The sequence below is a fragment of the Labeo rohita genome, chromosome 10, assembly GCF_022985175.1.
Source record: "Labeo rohita strain BAU-BD-2019 chromosome 10, IGBB_LRoh.1.0, whole genome shotgun sequence".
In the NCBI taxonomy this organism is placed as follows: Eukaryota; Metazoa; Chordata; class Actinopteri; order Cypriniformes; family Cyprinidae; genus Labeo; species Labeo rohita.
The window spans coordinates 7,690,280-7,703,450 of NC_066878.1; the positions used below are offsets into that span (position 1 = coordinate 7,690,280).

A 13,171-nucleotide genomic window follows, 5' to 3' on the forward strand; every position below is an offset into this window, starting at 1 on the left:
GAATAAAATGTATAAAATTATTTAAGAAAAATTAAATAAGGTAGGCTAATATGCTTGACCTGAGGTAATCCGAATGTTGAACATTAAGCTCGCCAATATATTATTTACCTTAAACATTACCACTATACAACTGTCTTAAATGCAAATCAATTTCTTTTGTATTTGTTGATCTGTTCTATAAACTTTTATAACCCTTTTAAAGTGACGCTTTTTGGCGCCCCCTGCTGAACGACTTGACGGCGGCGGTTAGTTTCCGTAACAACGTGTAAACTAAAGGAAAATTAAAACTAAATACGCAGAATAAAAAAGCAAACGCAGCTTATAGGTAGGCCTTTATATTGTTTGCTTTCTCTCCCACAGATTGTTATCTGAACACCGTCTCTTTAAAAGTGTAATAAATGTTGTCTTTGTTTGTTTTTCATATTAAAGATGATAATTTCCTGGCGTGAGGGACAATGAGCAAGACATTAGATAAAACATCTCTGTCAGAGGCCTTCATACAGTTCCAGTTAGTACGGAGCTTAATATTATTGTCTGTGTTTTGTCTGTTTTCGTGACCTTATATCTTTATTTCTAATAGGATTCAGGTTAAAAAGAAAGAGATTCAAGAATTTGAGGAAGAAGTATCCCAACTAGAAGATAAAAAGCAAAACCTGATAAATCTGGTAAGTGGCAACCTTATGTTTGTGAAGATAATGGAGGAAGACTAAACTCTAAAGACTAAACGTGTCTGCAGCAGGAGCAGCTGAAAGAAGAGCAAAGACGTCATGAGCGTGATCTGCAGAAACAGATGAAGGAGCACGAGAGGAACCTGGAGCAAAGGCAGCGGGAAGATGAAGAGCAGGTGAAGCAGGTGGCCCAAGAGAACCTGGAGCTAAAACACAAGCAAGAGAAAGAACTAGAAGGTACATGAGTGACAATAACAAAGTTTTGATGGAATAGTTCACTCAAAATGACTCATTTGCTTTATTTACTTACCCTCACGTTACAGTAAATGGGGACTGAATCTTTCAAAGCTTGAAAAATGATGCAAAAAATACCATAAATGAATATAAAACAACTCCATATGTCTCATACACTATAGTCAACATCTTCTAAAGCTATATTTCAGGAGTGGATTCATGTACTAAGATAGTGATAGTAAAGACCAAATTTTAATATCACTGTCTAACTTAAAGGGATAGTTCACCCAAAAATTAACATTCTGTCATTAATTACTCACCCTGTTACTCAACCCATAAGACCATCGTTCATATTCAGGACACAAGATATTTTTTATAAAATCTGAGAACTTTCTGACCCTGCATAAACAGCACGTTCAAGGCCCAGGTAATTTACCATAAAAATGTTATGCTTTTTAATGTTTATGATTGTTATAGTGGCAGCTGTGGTCCGATACCCTCAAAACTTTGCATGCTTGTTTAGAATTACCTGTCACATGCGCTCAGCAAGTTTCCTTAAGTTTTGACTTTTCCTTTAGGCTTTATGGGATTTTGAGTACATTTTTGGAAGGCCCCTTTTCTGAACCCTCACACTATAGCTTCCCAAAGAGTAAATGTCAACAGTTTTTTGATCATTATTGGCCTAGAGAGTCCAGAGAATTATAGTGCAGTGTTTTTTTCCAGAGTGAGTGAAAAACCTTGTACAAGTTTGCAAAAGTAGGTTTGTTACATCTCAATCATTTCACAAATGATTTGACTGACAGCATTGGTTCTGGAGGCAAAGTTGTCTAGAAAGGAGGAGTTCTATCGTATAATATGCATATTGCACAGATGTGCGAAAAGCCGTGCGACGTACAATAGTTTACGCCCATGAAAAATGCAATATCGCCCCCGCCTGTGGCCGATTTCTTTCAAATTTCTCTCAGACCTTTGGGGCCGTGAGTCAAACAGGTCCACTGAGTTCCGATCGGCTTCCGTTAACCTTGTATAACTAGTGCGCAAACTTTGTCGCCCATGTTTTTCGACGTACGCAAATGTCCTTGTAGACGCGTGTGGCACTTCGGACCAAAACCATGCACACCGATTTTCATAGCCATTTTTATGTTTTTTTTTCCTCTAATAGCGCCACCAAGTGGCCAAGCTTCACGATTTCCTGCTCTTATATAGGTGTTCTGAGGTAAAAGTTTTACTAAAAGTGGCCCTGCCCCTTTCGAACATTTTGGCATCCCTTTGCAACAGTAGGCGCGTTTCCATTACATATTTGCGCAAAATTTTGGCAATATTATATAATGTTGATTAAAAAAAGTATTGCAAAATGACAACGTTTCCATTAACCGATGTTATGCGACTAAAACGTAATTTGTTCCTCTTGCGATAATTCATGGCAACAGATTTTGATGGGATTTGGATGGATTTTTGGCTTTATTTAATTGAAAGAGGCCTATGCGTGTATCTTTACAGAAGCAGCGCGAAGAGCCGCTTCAGAAACTTGTGCGGCGCTGCTGGTATTATAAGGGAAAGCTCCTTATACTTGAGAGCGGCTACTTATGAAGTGTTTCTTGGAGTTTATAGTACGTTGAAGAATGATCATATGACTTTTTACATATGCCATGTGACCTCCCTGGTGAAAAAAACAGCATATGCTGGTAGGCACGTTTTGATGCTGGGGTGCTGGTTAGGTATGTTTTGATGCTGGTTTAAGCTGGTCCTTAGCTGGTTTAAGCTGGTCATGTTGCTGGTCAAGGACCAGCATCAACCAGCAAAGGACCATCTTAAACCAGCACCAAAACATGCCTAACCAGCATCCCAGCATCAAAACACACCTACCAGCATATGCTGGTTTTTCACCAGGGCTTTAAATGCGAACGTTTCCATTGCAGTTTTGCGAAATATTCCTTTTTCGAATTGCCTGAAAAACCACCTCATGCGAGCGTAAAAAGTTTTTAGCGATATATGGGAGTTTTTGCGAAATTGACGCTATTCCATTAGGCATATTTTCAATTCGCTATTTAAATATGCGCATATTGAAGGGTAATGGAAACGCAGCTAGTGAGTCAAATGTTCAACTTTTTTTTTGATAATAATTGATATTCATTCTCCAGAGAATCTTTCTGCACTGGTTTAGTTCTGATCTGGCGAAAAACCAAGGACTAGTTCGGAAAAGTAGGTTTTTCAAAAAATGCGAAGTACCCAAAAATTTTGCCTTGAGCCTGCAACTGACAGTTTAGGAGTTATGAGTGATTTGTAGGCAGTGTGAGTAACTACCATCCCTCCAAGTTTCAAGTCTCTACAACTTACGGTTTGGTCTGCCCGATCAGTTTTACGTAGAGATGGCTGATCCATGACCATTCTAACAATTACAACAATTACAACGCGCTTGAGCCCCTAAATAAATATTACTTGTGAGGTATATTCATAATTTAATCTAAAGCCATGTGTTGGTGACTTTCCAGTGAATAAATCATACAAAGCAACAGCTACAGAAACTTAGAGGAATACAGGAATATAGCGCACAACATGTATGGACTACTTTTCTGGTTATATGTGATCATAAAGTATCCACATATGTACACTGCTGTCGCTCAGTGAGCATTTTAAAAGGAGTGTGTGGTTAATGCAGTATTGTTTTAATGTTTAGAACTCCGTTGTAAGCTTGCAAGTCTGCAGGTGCAAGTGAAGGAACTGCAGGTAGAACGGGAGACATGGCTACAGTATAAGAACGAGGGCAGCATTAAAGACCATCAAAAGATAGAAAAACTGGAAAAAGATATTGCCTTAACACAAAGGATTTTTCAGGAGATATCAGGTGTGTTTTCTATTTTCTACTTTCACTTTACAGCAGTCAGAACACATATTCATTATGGTTGATTATCACGTTATACTATACATTATACAGTTGTGGTCATAAGTTTACAGTAATCATGCAGAATGCTAACAATAATTTTTAAAAAAAGCTTTTTTTTTTAAATCATTGGACAAATAAATAGTGGAACTTATTTAAAAAAACAGTACTTCACAAATTTCAGTTAATATTTTGTCTTAGAGACTAAATGTAAACATCTGTGAAACAGCTTATTCAGGACAGTACTACTAAACAAAAAATAAATAATCTTTTTAAAACAAATGGCATTTTGCAGATTCTTTAAGGTAGTAACACAAATAATTGAATAAAAAATATCCAGAATATTTTCAGAGATCTCTGGTTGTGGCCAAAGATGAAAGCGAGCAAAAGGTAGCACAGAGTGTAAAGGATGGAATTCAGCTTGCCTTTAAGGTACTGTGGACATTATTGTTGTCTGAATTGTGACTATTCCAACTGTTCTGAGGTACTGAAACTGTCTTTATGTTTCAGAAAGCAAATGAAAACCTTGATAATGAGAGTAAACTGGAGATTAAAGAAATGCAGTTCCTGAAAAAACAGGTGTGGTCACGTTTTAGGTTCTATTTGACATATTTTTGTACGTTACATGCAGATACAATGCAGTTAATTGTCCATATCAGGTTCCCCTTTATAAAGAGAAGGTTGCAGAGTTGGAATCCACCGTCCAGAAGTTAGAAGAGGAGGTCTTGGATCTTGTTTCCCTCATCCCAGGTAATGAGTTTTTTGCACAGTCTGCTAGCTTTGGGTCCCATGACGCTCACAATATGGATAGGAACATAATGAAAATAAGCTTTGAGGAATCATCAAATAATCCAAACATCCCTAATAATAGCAGAGTTCAGTCTAAAAATATAAAAGGACTTAACTGAACACATGGTGCTTTAGAATTTTTGCATTGGCATTTTATAACCAATAGATGGCACCATAACAGCAGACATACTGAAACGGACAAGCGTAACATGCCATGTAAAAAATACCAGGAGAAATTCCTATTCATCTCAGTTGCAGTTGTTCGGCTGATGGTGGATCCAAAGTATCTGACTAAAGAAATTTTAAGTCTATTAGTTCTTCTAGTTGGAAAGTAATAATTTTTAATTAATAGCAAAATATAATATATGCTCACATTCACTCTTATTTGTATGCCTAATATACACCGCTCAAAAAAAAAATAAAGGGAACACTAAAATAACACATCCTAGATCTGAATGAATGAAATATTCTTATTAAACACTTTGTTCTTTACATAGTTGAATGTGCCGACAACAAAAATCACACAAAAATTAATGAAAATCAAATTTATTAACCCATGGAGGTCTGGATTTGGAGTCACACTCAAAATTGAAGTGGAAAAACACACTACAGGCTGATCAAACTTGATGTAATGTCCTTAAAACAAGTCAAAATGAGGCTCAGTAGTGTGCGTGGCCTCCACGTGCCTGTATGACCTCCCTACAAACCTGGGCATGCTCCTGATGAGGTGGCGGATGGTCTCCTGAGGGATCTCCTCCCAGACCTGGACAAAAGCATCCGCCAACTCCTGGACAGTCTGTGGTGCAACGTGGCATTGGTGGATGGAGCGAGACATGATGTCCCAGATGTGCTCAACTGGATTCAGGTCTGGGGAACAGGCGGGCCAGTCCATAGCATCAATGCTTTCGTCTTGCAGGAACTGCTGACACACTCCAACCACATGAGGTCTAGCATTGTCTTGCATTAGGAGGACCCCAGGGCCAACCGCACCAGCATATGGTCTCACAAGGGGTCTGAGGATCTCATCTCGGTACCTAATGGCAGCCAGGCTACCTCTGGCGAGCACATGGAGGGCTGTGCGGCTCTCCAAAGAAATGCTACCCCACACCATTACTGACCCACTGCCAAACCGGTCATGCTGGAGGATGTTGCAGGCAGTGGAACGTTCTCCACGGCGTCTCCAGACTCTGTCACATGTGCTCAGTGTGAACCTGCTTTCATCTGTGAAGAGCAGGGCGCCAGTGGCGAATTTGCCAATCTTGGTGTTCTCTGGCAAATGCCAAACGTCCTGCACAGTGTTGGGCTGTAAGCACAACCCCCACCTGTGGACGTCGGGCCCTCATACTACCCTCATGGAGTCTGTTTCTGACCCTTTGAGCAGACACATGCACATTTGTGGCCTGCTGGAGGTCATTTTGCAGGGCTCTGACAGTGCTCCTCCTGTTCCTCCTTGCACAAAGGCGGAGGTAGCGGTCCTGCTGCTGGGTTGTTGCCCTCCTACGGCCTCCTCCATGTCTCCTGATGTACTGGCCTGTCTCCTGGTAGCGCCTCCATGCTCTGGACACTACGCTGACAGACACAGCAAACCTTCTTGCCACAGCTCACATTGATGTGCCATCCTGGATGAGCTGCACTACCTGAGCCACTTGCACGGGTTGTAGACTCCATCTCATGCTACCACTAGAGTGAAAGCATCGCCAGCATACAAAAGTGACCAAAACATCAGCCAGAAAGCATAGGAACTGAGAAGTGGTCTGTAGTCACCACTTGCAGAACCACACCTTTATTGTGGGTATCTTGCTAATTGCCTATAATTTCCACCTGTTGTCTATTCCATTTGCACAACAGCATGTGAAATTGATTGTCAATCAGTGTTGCTTCCTAAGTGGACAGCTTGATTTCACAGAAGTGTGTTTGACTTGGAGTTACATTGTGTTGTTTAAGTGTTCCCTTTATTTTTTTGAGCAGTGTATATCTCGTCACATTTCGTCAGGAATTACAAAACTCCCAATTACACAAATTCCCCTCGAAATGACTGGATTTTGTTCGTAAAATGTTTGCAAAGCAACAGTAAATGTGGTCATACCTTTATTTTACGTCGTTATTTTAAAAACCCGTAGGAAAATGCTAAATGATACAATGCTAATTTTCTTCAGAGTTACAAACTGACTAACTCCATTAGCTCCATTCACCCAAAAATGATAATTCTGTCATTAATTACTCACCCTCTTGTCGTTCCAAACCCGTAAGACGTTCTTTCATCTTTGGAGCACAAATTAAGATATTTATGATGAAATCCGAGAGCTTTCTCACCCTGCATAGACAGCAGTGCAACAGACATGTTCATGTTCGAGGCCTAGAAAAGTAGTACGGACATCAGTAAAATAGTCCATCTAACAGAAGTGGTTCAAACGTAATGTTATGAAGCTACAAGAATACTATGTGTGTGCAAAATTAATAAATAAATAACGTTTTTATTCAGCTATTTCTTTCTTCTGTGACAGTCTTCGACGCGCGTTGACAGTAACGCACCGCGACGCATTGTTGTTATTTTTGTTTTCTTCGTGCACAAAAATATTCTCGTAGCTTCATAACATAACGGGTGAACCACTGATGTTACATGTACTGTTTTAACAATGTCCTTACCGCCTTTCTGGGCCTTGAACAGAAGTCATGAAATCATGAAATAAAGAAGTACATACTATAGCCCCGTATTAGCAGTTTTTACAAAGAATGGGGTGACTCTAAATGCTGCCACTGGCACCGTTCAGCCCTTACTAATGGCTCCCAAAGCAGAGGAAGTCTTGTCATTACATCCACAATACATTACAGGGCAGCTGTGTTTTCATTACCGCTCAAAACTTCATGTCCTCAGCAGTTTAAACTTAATGGCCTCTGAGTGCAGGCTTATATAGAGCTAACAGCTACATGTATTACATTGACATTGGCCATCAAATACCTTTCATTAATCACCCGTAATGTATATTCCTTTCCAGAGCTGGTCAACAGACCCCCGTATTCCCTCCAGCCATTAGCAGAAGTTGAAGGCGCTCAACAGAAAAGTGATGCGACCACCTCGACTTCCTCCACCCCTCCTGACTTTAGCGAGATGTTCAACAGTCAGATTGGTTTCACGGTAACAAATTTTACCACATTCATAGACAATGCTAGCTGTGTTCACCCCACCTAGTCGCATTAAGGGTGGAGATGGCATCAATAAACAGTCATTAATTTTTAATTAGCAACAAATGCACTGCTACCTCAGAAGGGGCCTCTGTGCTCACGTTTGAGATATTATCAGGCAAAATACCCAGAAAGAATCTCTGCCAAAGGCAGCAGAACTTAAAAAGCCCCTCTCAGTGGCACATAAGCAAGATAAGGTCTGTGGAAACAGTGTCTGTGATTTTCCCACTGCCATTTCCAGGCATCATGGGCTAGAATATAGATGAAACAAGCAGGGATGGGGAACAGTCACTTCCCTTGTTTGTGAAGCCAAACTGGAACCCGCTTTAAAGTTCTGCGTTTGTGTGAAGGGACCCATGCATCTGGGCCGGCTGGAGCAGAAGTTGCTGTGCGTGATAGGTAAAGCATACCCCCTGCATCCACCGCCGAATGACCCCGCAGACATGGGCGAGATGACGACCTTTGATCTGCTGCAAACTGAAAGGTGGCCGGTTACAACAGATATCATTCATAGAAAGTTTAAAGAGTCAGATTCACAGTCTGAAGAAGCTGATGAATCTATCAATGACACATTTGAAATTCAGCAATTGTTGGATGAGAATTAAAAAGGATGGCAAATGTTAAAAAATAAACAAACCAACAAAAATAATTACATGTATCTTAAATAAATGTTTGTAATTATATCAATTAATCATATTTATTTTATATATATATATATATACACACACACACACATATATATATATATATATATATATATATATATATACACATACACACACACATATACACACATATATATATATATATATATATATATATATATATATATATAAAAATAAATAAAAGATTTGATTAATAAAACATAAAAAGAACGGCATTTATTTAAAATAAAATTTGTCCATTCAAAATTAATACTTTTATTCAGTAAGGATGTATTAAACTGATAAAGTTATAGTTAAGACTTACATTGTTAGAAAAGATATTTATTCTGATAAAAAAAAAAATTCTGATAAAAAGTATCACAGGTTCCAAAAAAAATTTCAAGCAGAACTGTAATGGCTGATAAAAATTCAGTTTTTGCATCACATAAATAAATATTATTTTAAAGTATATTAAAATAGAGAACTGTTATTTTAAATTGCATTTTGTCATTACTGTTTGTTCTGTATTTTTTAACAAATAAATTGAACTTTGAGCATAAGAAACTTCTTTAATAAGATATATACACACACACACACACACACAGAACACATAAATAATATATATATATAAAAAAAATGAATGAATCAATCAAACAAACACACATAGTTCTGTGGAAGCTGCACTTTATTTGAAAATCACCCAAATTCTGCTTCATTTTTTTTGTCATATAAACAAAATATAATCTGCAGGGATGATGCAGTAAATATGCTAAATCAATGGATAGAATCGCCCTCATTTTCAGACCACCCTTTGTGTACTTCCCTATTGGACAGGGCCTGTTATATGTACACTGAGCACTGATCAACAGCGCCCCCTTTCATCACGCTATTGGACCTACAGCTAGACACTACCGACCCCGTCCCGATACCTGCGTTTCTCGCTCACATTCGCACACTCGCACCCACAAACACACACGCAGCTGTTCTCCTCCCGGATGGGCTGAAAACGAAGGCGAATCTGCACATTCAGGTTGAAAAGGCAGCCATATAACTTTAAAATGTAAAATAATGACATGCCAAGCAGAAAGCAATACAGATCGTCCCCAAATGCAATGTCGCTGAATCACAAATGTAGTGCTTTGCTAAATGCTCCCTTACGAAAGACCCACCCACCCACCCCCACCTCCCCGGGGCACAGAACTGACTATGTGGCGTAATGATTCGTATATTTGATCCTATGTCCGTTACGAATGGAGGGCGGTGAGCGTTTCAGCTACAAAGAAATTGCACTAGACATACAACTGCTTCTGAGAATACTTAGTGCTGTATCAGTCAGTTTATAGGTGTCCATTTCCCCCCGTTTTTTATATTATATATATTTTTTTATAATTCAGTCACTCAAAATCCGAATTATACAACCAATCATACCCATATGAACGCATAATTCGAAACACCTCCCGTAAGGAAGAGTTGCAAAAGCAAAAGATTATTCATTTCATGTCCTCAGTGGGTAAATTATAAATAAATACAGACAATACACAAGGAATGTCTACTGCAAACGTTTTCATAACATAAAAAAGTAGAAATCATAGAAACCAATGTTAGAATTTCTAGTTTGTGATGACAGTTAAATCAGGTAATGCTTGATTGGTGATCGGATAAAGACAGGATAAAGAACTCCACCCAAATCCCTCCCCGATCCCTCATTTTGCCATTCCATGGAAAAAAAATAGTGAAGCCGCATTTTGCATGAAAACCCACATTCCGGCACGCACGCTTTCTCAACACCCGTGTGTTTCATTACAGACGGTACGATAAATTTTACCGTGACAAATTACAAAATGAGCGCTGTGTCCTCCATTTCTAGGCAACAGAGTCTTACCCCTCCCAACCCCACCCGTCGTATCCTATAATGCCCCTCCCACCCCTCCCTCTGATTCCTGTACAGGTTTGTACTGGGGCAGAACTCTCCGTGAAGAGTCGAATAGCCAACTGGAGAGAGATTAAAGGTTTGAGATTTGCCATATAATTCATTCTTGGGAAGCATCGACCCTCCTTCACCTACATGAACTGCATCTGGAATCAAAGAAATGCACATTTACTGATACCGTTAACATGTTTTTGTGTATTTGACACATTGTGATGAACAAACATATTATGACATTTTATACCAAAAACGTTTCTGTTTGTTGGGTGACTAACTGACCATTGGAATTTTACATAATGTCACTAAATGCACTGAATATGCAGATGTATTCAGTAAAGCAGCCAACAAATGATGAGATGAGTTTATGAAGGGCAACTCATTATAACTTACTACAAAAAGAATTAGAACTTTAAGGGGTCATGTCATCATCCTCAAAGATTTATTTGTAGTAAAACCATTACTAATGCTTAGAAATAACGTGTACTATTCGCACACACCCAGATTTCTAAACAACTTGTTTAAAAGCATAAAAAGTAGTACTGTCAAAATTAGCGTGTTAACGCAGGTGATTAATTTTTCCAGTTTAACAGAGTTAAAAATGGTTAACAGTTAAAGCAGAGGCGGGGCTAGGGTTGGCCACCCCACTCACAACTGCTGAAAGAATTGCATTTATTTAAATGCAGAACGTCTTTACGACCACATCAAACAGGAGACTTCAGACACGCGCTCCACATCGCTTGTAGCTTTAAGGATTTATATCTACAAGTTAGAATTTAGTGTTTGATAACTTTATGTATATTCCTACTTGCGGAAGGGCACAGCTAAACAAATGGTTTATGTGAAGATTAATTTCACTTAAATTTGAAGACATTTTTTAAAGTTTAATAAATGTTCAAATTGATAGCTCTCACTTATACTGTAATGCTGAATGGTTTTAATGGTTAAATATTAGGAAAAATATAATCAGTGATAATCGCCTTCAGTCATGAAAAAATGTTATTAAACAAATGTTAAAAATACACTGTCTTTATGTTCTGTCTAAATTAATTTGAAGATTAAAGATGTGAAATGTGAATAAATGTAAATTATTGCAATATAAAAATATATTTAAAAACTTGAATGTTAGGTGGGATTAATCGTGATTAATTTAAGGGAAAAAAAGAGTGAGTAATTAGTTTTGTTTTTGTTTTTGGTTTTTTAAATCGTGTGACAGCACTACTATAAAGACATTTTTAGCTTTCATAACTTTCATAAATAAAGATATTTTTGAAGAAATCCAAGAGTTTTCAGACTCGGAGAAGTTGTTCTCATAACTTCATACATATGATCCTTTGCAAAGACCCGCCCCCTTAGTTACTGTTGCTATGTCCGACAAACAATGCAGCTCTTGCGCCACATATGTTCTCACGCAGTGCAAAATACATCGCGGAGCAACATGCCGACAGACGAGACAGAGTTACTTCTGGTATCTGGAAACTCAAACAATAAATACTGTTTTGTGGCTCTTTAATGTGTCGTGACAGATCGCTGTATTGCTTCGGTTCAAACGGCACGTCTTTTCATATTTACTTAAAGCACGAAATAAACATGAATAAACACCAAAACATTTTACTTCAACCGCTAAAAGACGTCAATACACAATTTTATCTACACAAAAGTTTCTCTACTGTCCTGTCTGGTTTGTTTGTTGGACAAAATGGAGGATTCTGCTTTATGATTGGTCAGATCGCCTGCCAGTCAAGCTGTTTGCAAAGGGTCAATTATGGTTGAACCACTGATGTCATATTGGCTGCTTCTGAACGCTCTATAAGGGGCCGTTCAAAAATCGTTGCGCCTAAAAACGCATGGAAAGCGCTAGGCGCATCACTTTCTCCTCTTTTCCAAAGCGCTCTGTAGCTTGCGCTCCCGTGGTGTCTGGCGTTGCTAAGCAACCTGCACCTGACCTGTGCTCTCAATAAAGACACAGAAGTTTCAGCAAGGGACAGACGGAATTCCAACACTAACAATCGCTTGCTGTACTGCTACTAAATTTGTTAAAAATGGCTGTCCAAAAAATGGCTGTAGCATTCCAAGGACTAAATATTACGTTATTGGGGTTGCTTCAACCCACGGACATGAAAAACAACCCGTGGCAAAAGTGTTACAGTAGCCCAATTCTGTGGGAAAACCGCAGACTTGGCAACACTGGTGTAAATGTATATTTCTGACTAATTTTTTGCACTTTTGATGGTATTTCTAGAGAGAAATCAGTATTGTAGTAATTAAATATTCATTTACTTATCATCAAAACTCGTTCTATTTTGTTGTAGCTCATTAAACCGTTACGCTGCCTCAGTGCCTTTGTGCAAAATCGCTGCCTGCAAAGTCATTGAGAAGTCAGCTGTCTAGGCTTTCGGACACAGCAATGGACTGTTTTAACGACGTCCTTACTACCTTTCTGGGCCTTGAACATGGTAGTTGTGTTATTTTCTATCCAGGGTCAGAAAGCATTCGGATTTCATCAAAAATATCTTAATTTGTGTTGCGAAGATGAACGAAGGTTTTACGGGTTTGGAATGACGTTAGGGTGAGTAATTAATGACAGACTTTTCATTGTTGGCTGAACTATTCCTTTAAAATGTCAATGTAACTGAATGGACCAAGTTGAAGAAGTTCAGAATTAATCATTTTAAGCTGTTTAGCTTTGATGAACAGTTTTTGGAGTGGGGATAAAATTTAAATATGGCATGAAATGAAAATGTACCTTCTCTACACCCACTATTACAAGCTGCCATCCAATCAACAACTGTTGGATAGAACCAAGTCATACCCTAAATGTTTTTATTTTTATTTTTTGATAACACAA

The 13,171-nt window shown here is 38.6% G+C and overlaps 2 protein-coding genes across 17 annotated transcripts in view; one reads left to right on the top strand and one right to left on the bottom strand.

Moving 5' to 3' along the window:
• Positions 1 to 259: 259 nt before the first annotated feature.
• ccdc83 (coiled-coil domain containing 83) lies at positions 260 to 8,360 on the top strand. Its single transcript, XM_051121684.1, has 10 exons — positions 260 to 325; positions 430 to 508; positions 581 to 665; positions 737 to 905; positions 3,580 to 3,747; positions 4,124 to 4,215; positions 4,294 to 4,362; positions 4,443 to 4,533; positions 7,569 to 7,708; positions 8,106 to 8,360. Exons 2-10 carry the CDS (start codon positions 456 to 458, stop codon positions 8,358 to 8,360), a joined length of 1,122 nt encoding a protein of 373 aa, XP_050977641.1. The 5' UTR covers positions 260 to 325; positions 430 to 455.
• A 2,065-nt stretch (positions 8,361 to 10,425) lies between these two features.
• The window catches only part of picalma (phosphatidylinositol binding clathrin assembly protein a), a 36,550-nt gene continuing 33,804 nt past the window's right edge, over positions 10,426 to 13,171 (bottom strand). For all 16 annotated transcript variants that reach the window (XM_051121218.1, XM_051121205.1, XM_051121219.1 and 13 more), the window contains one exon: positions 10,426 to 10,475. Coding sequence is in view for 1 of the 16 variants with exons in the window: in XM_051121211.1 (XP_050977168.1) it covers positions 10,461 to 10,475 (15 nt within the window). In the remaining 15 variants the exon portion in view is untranslated. The remainder of the gene's footprint in view (positions 10,476 to 13,171) is intronic.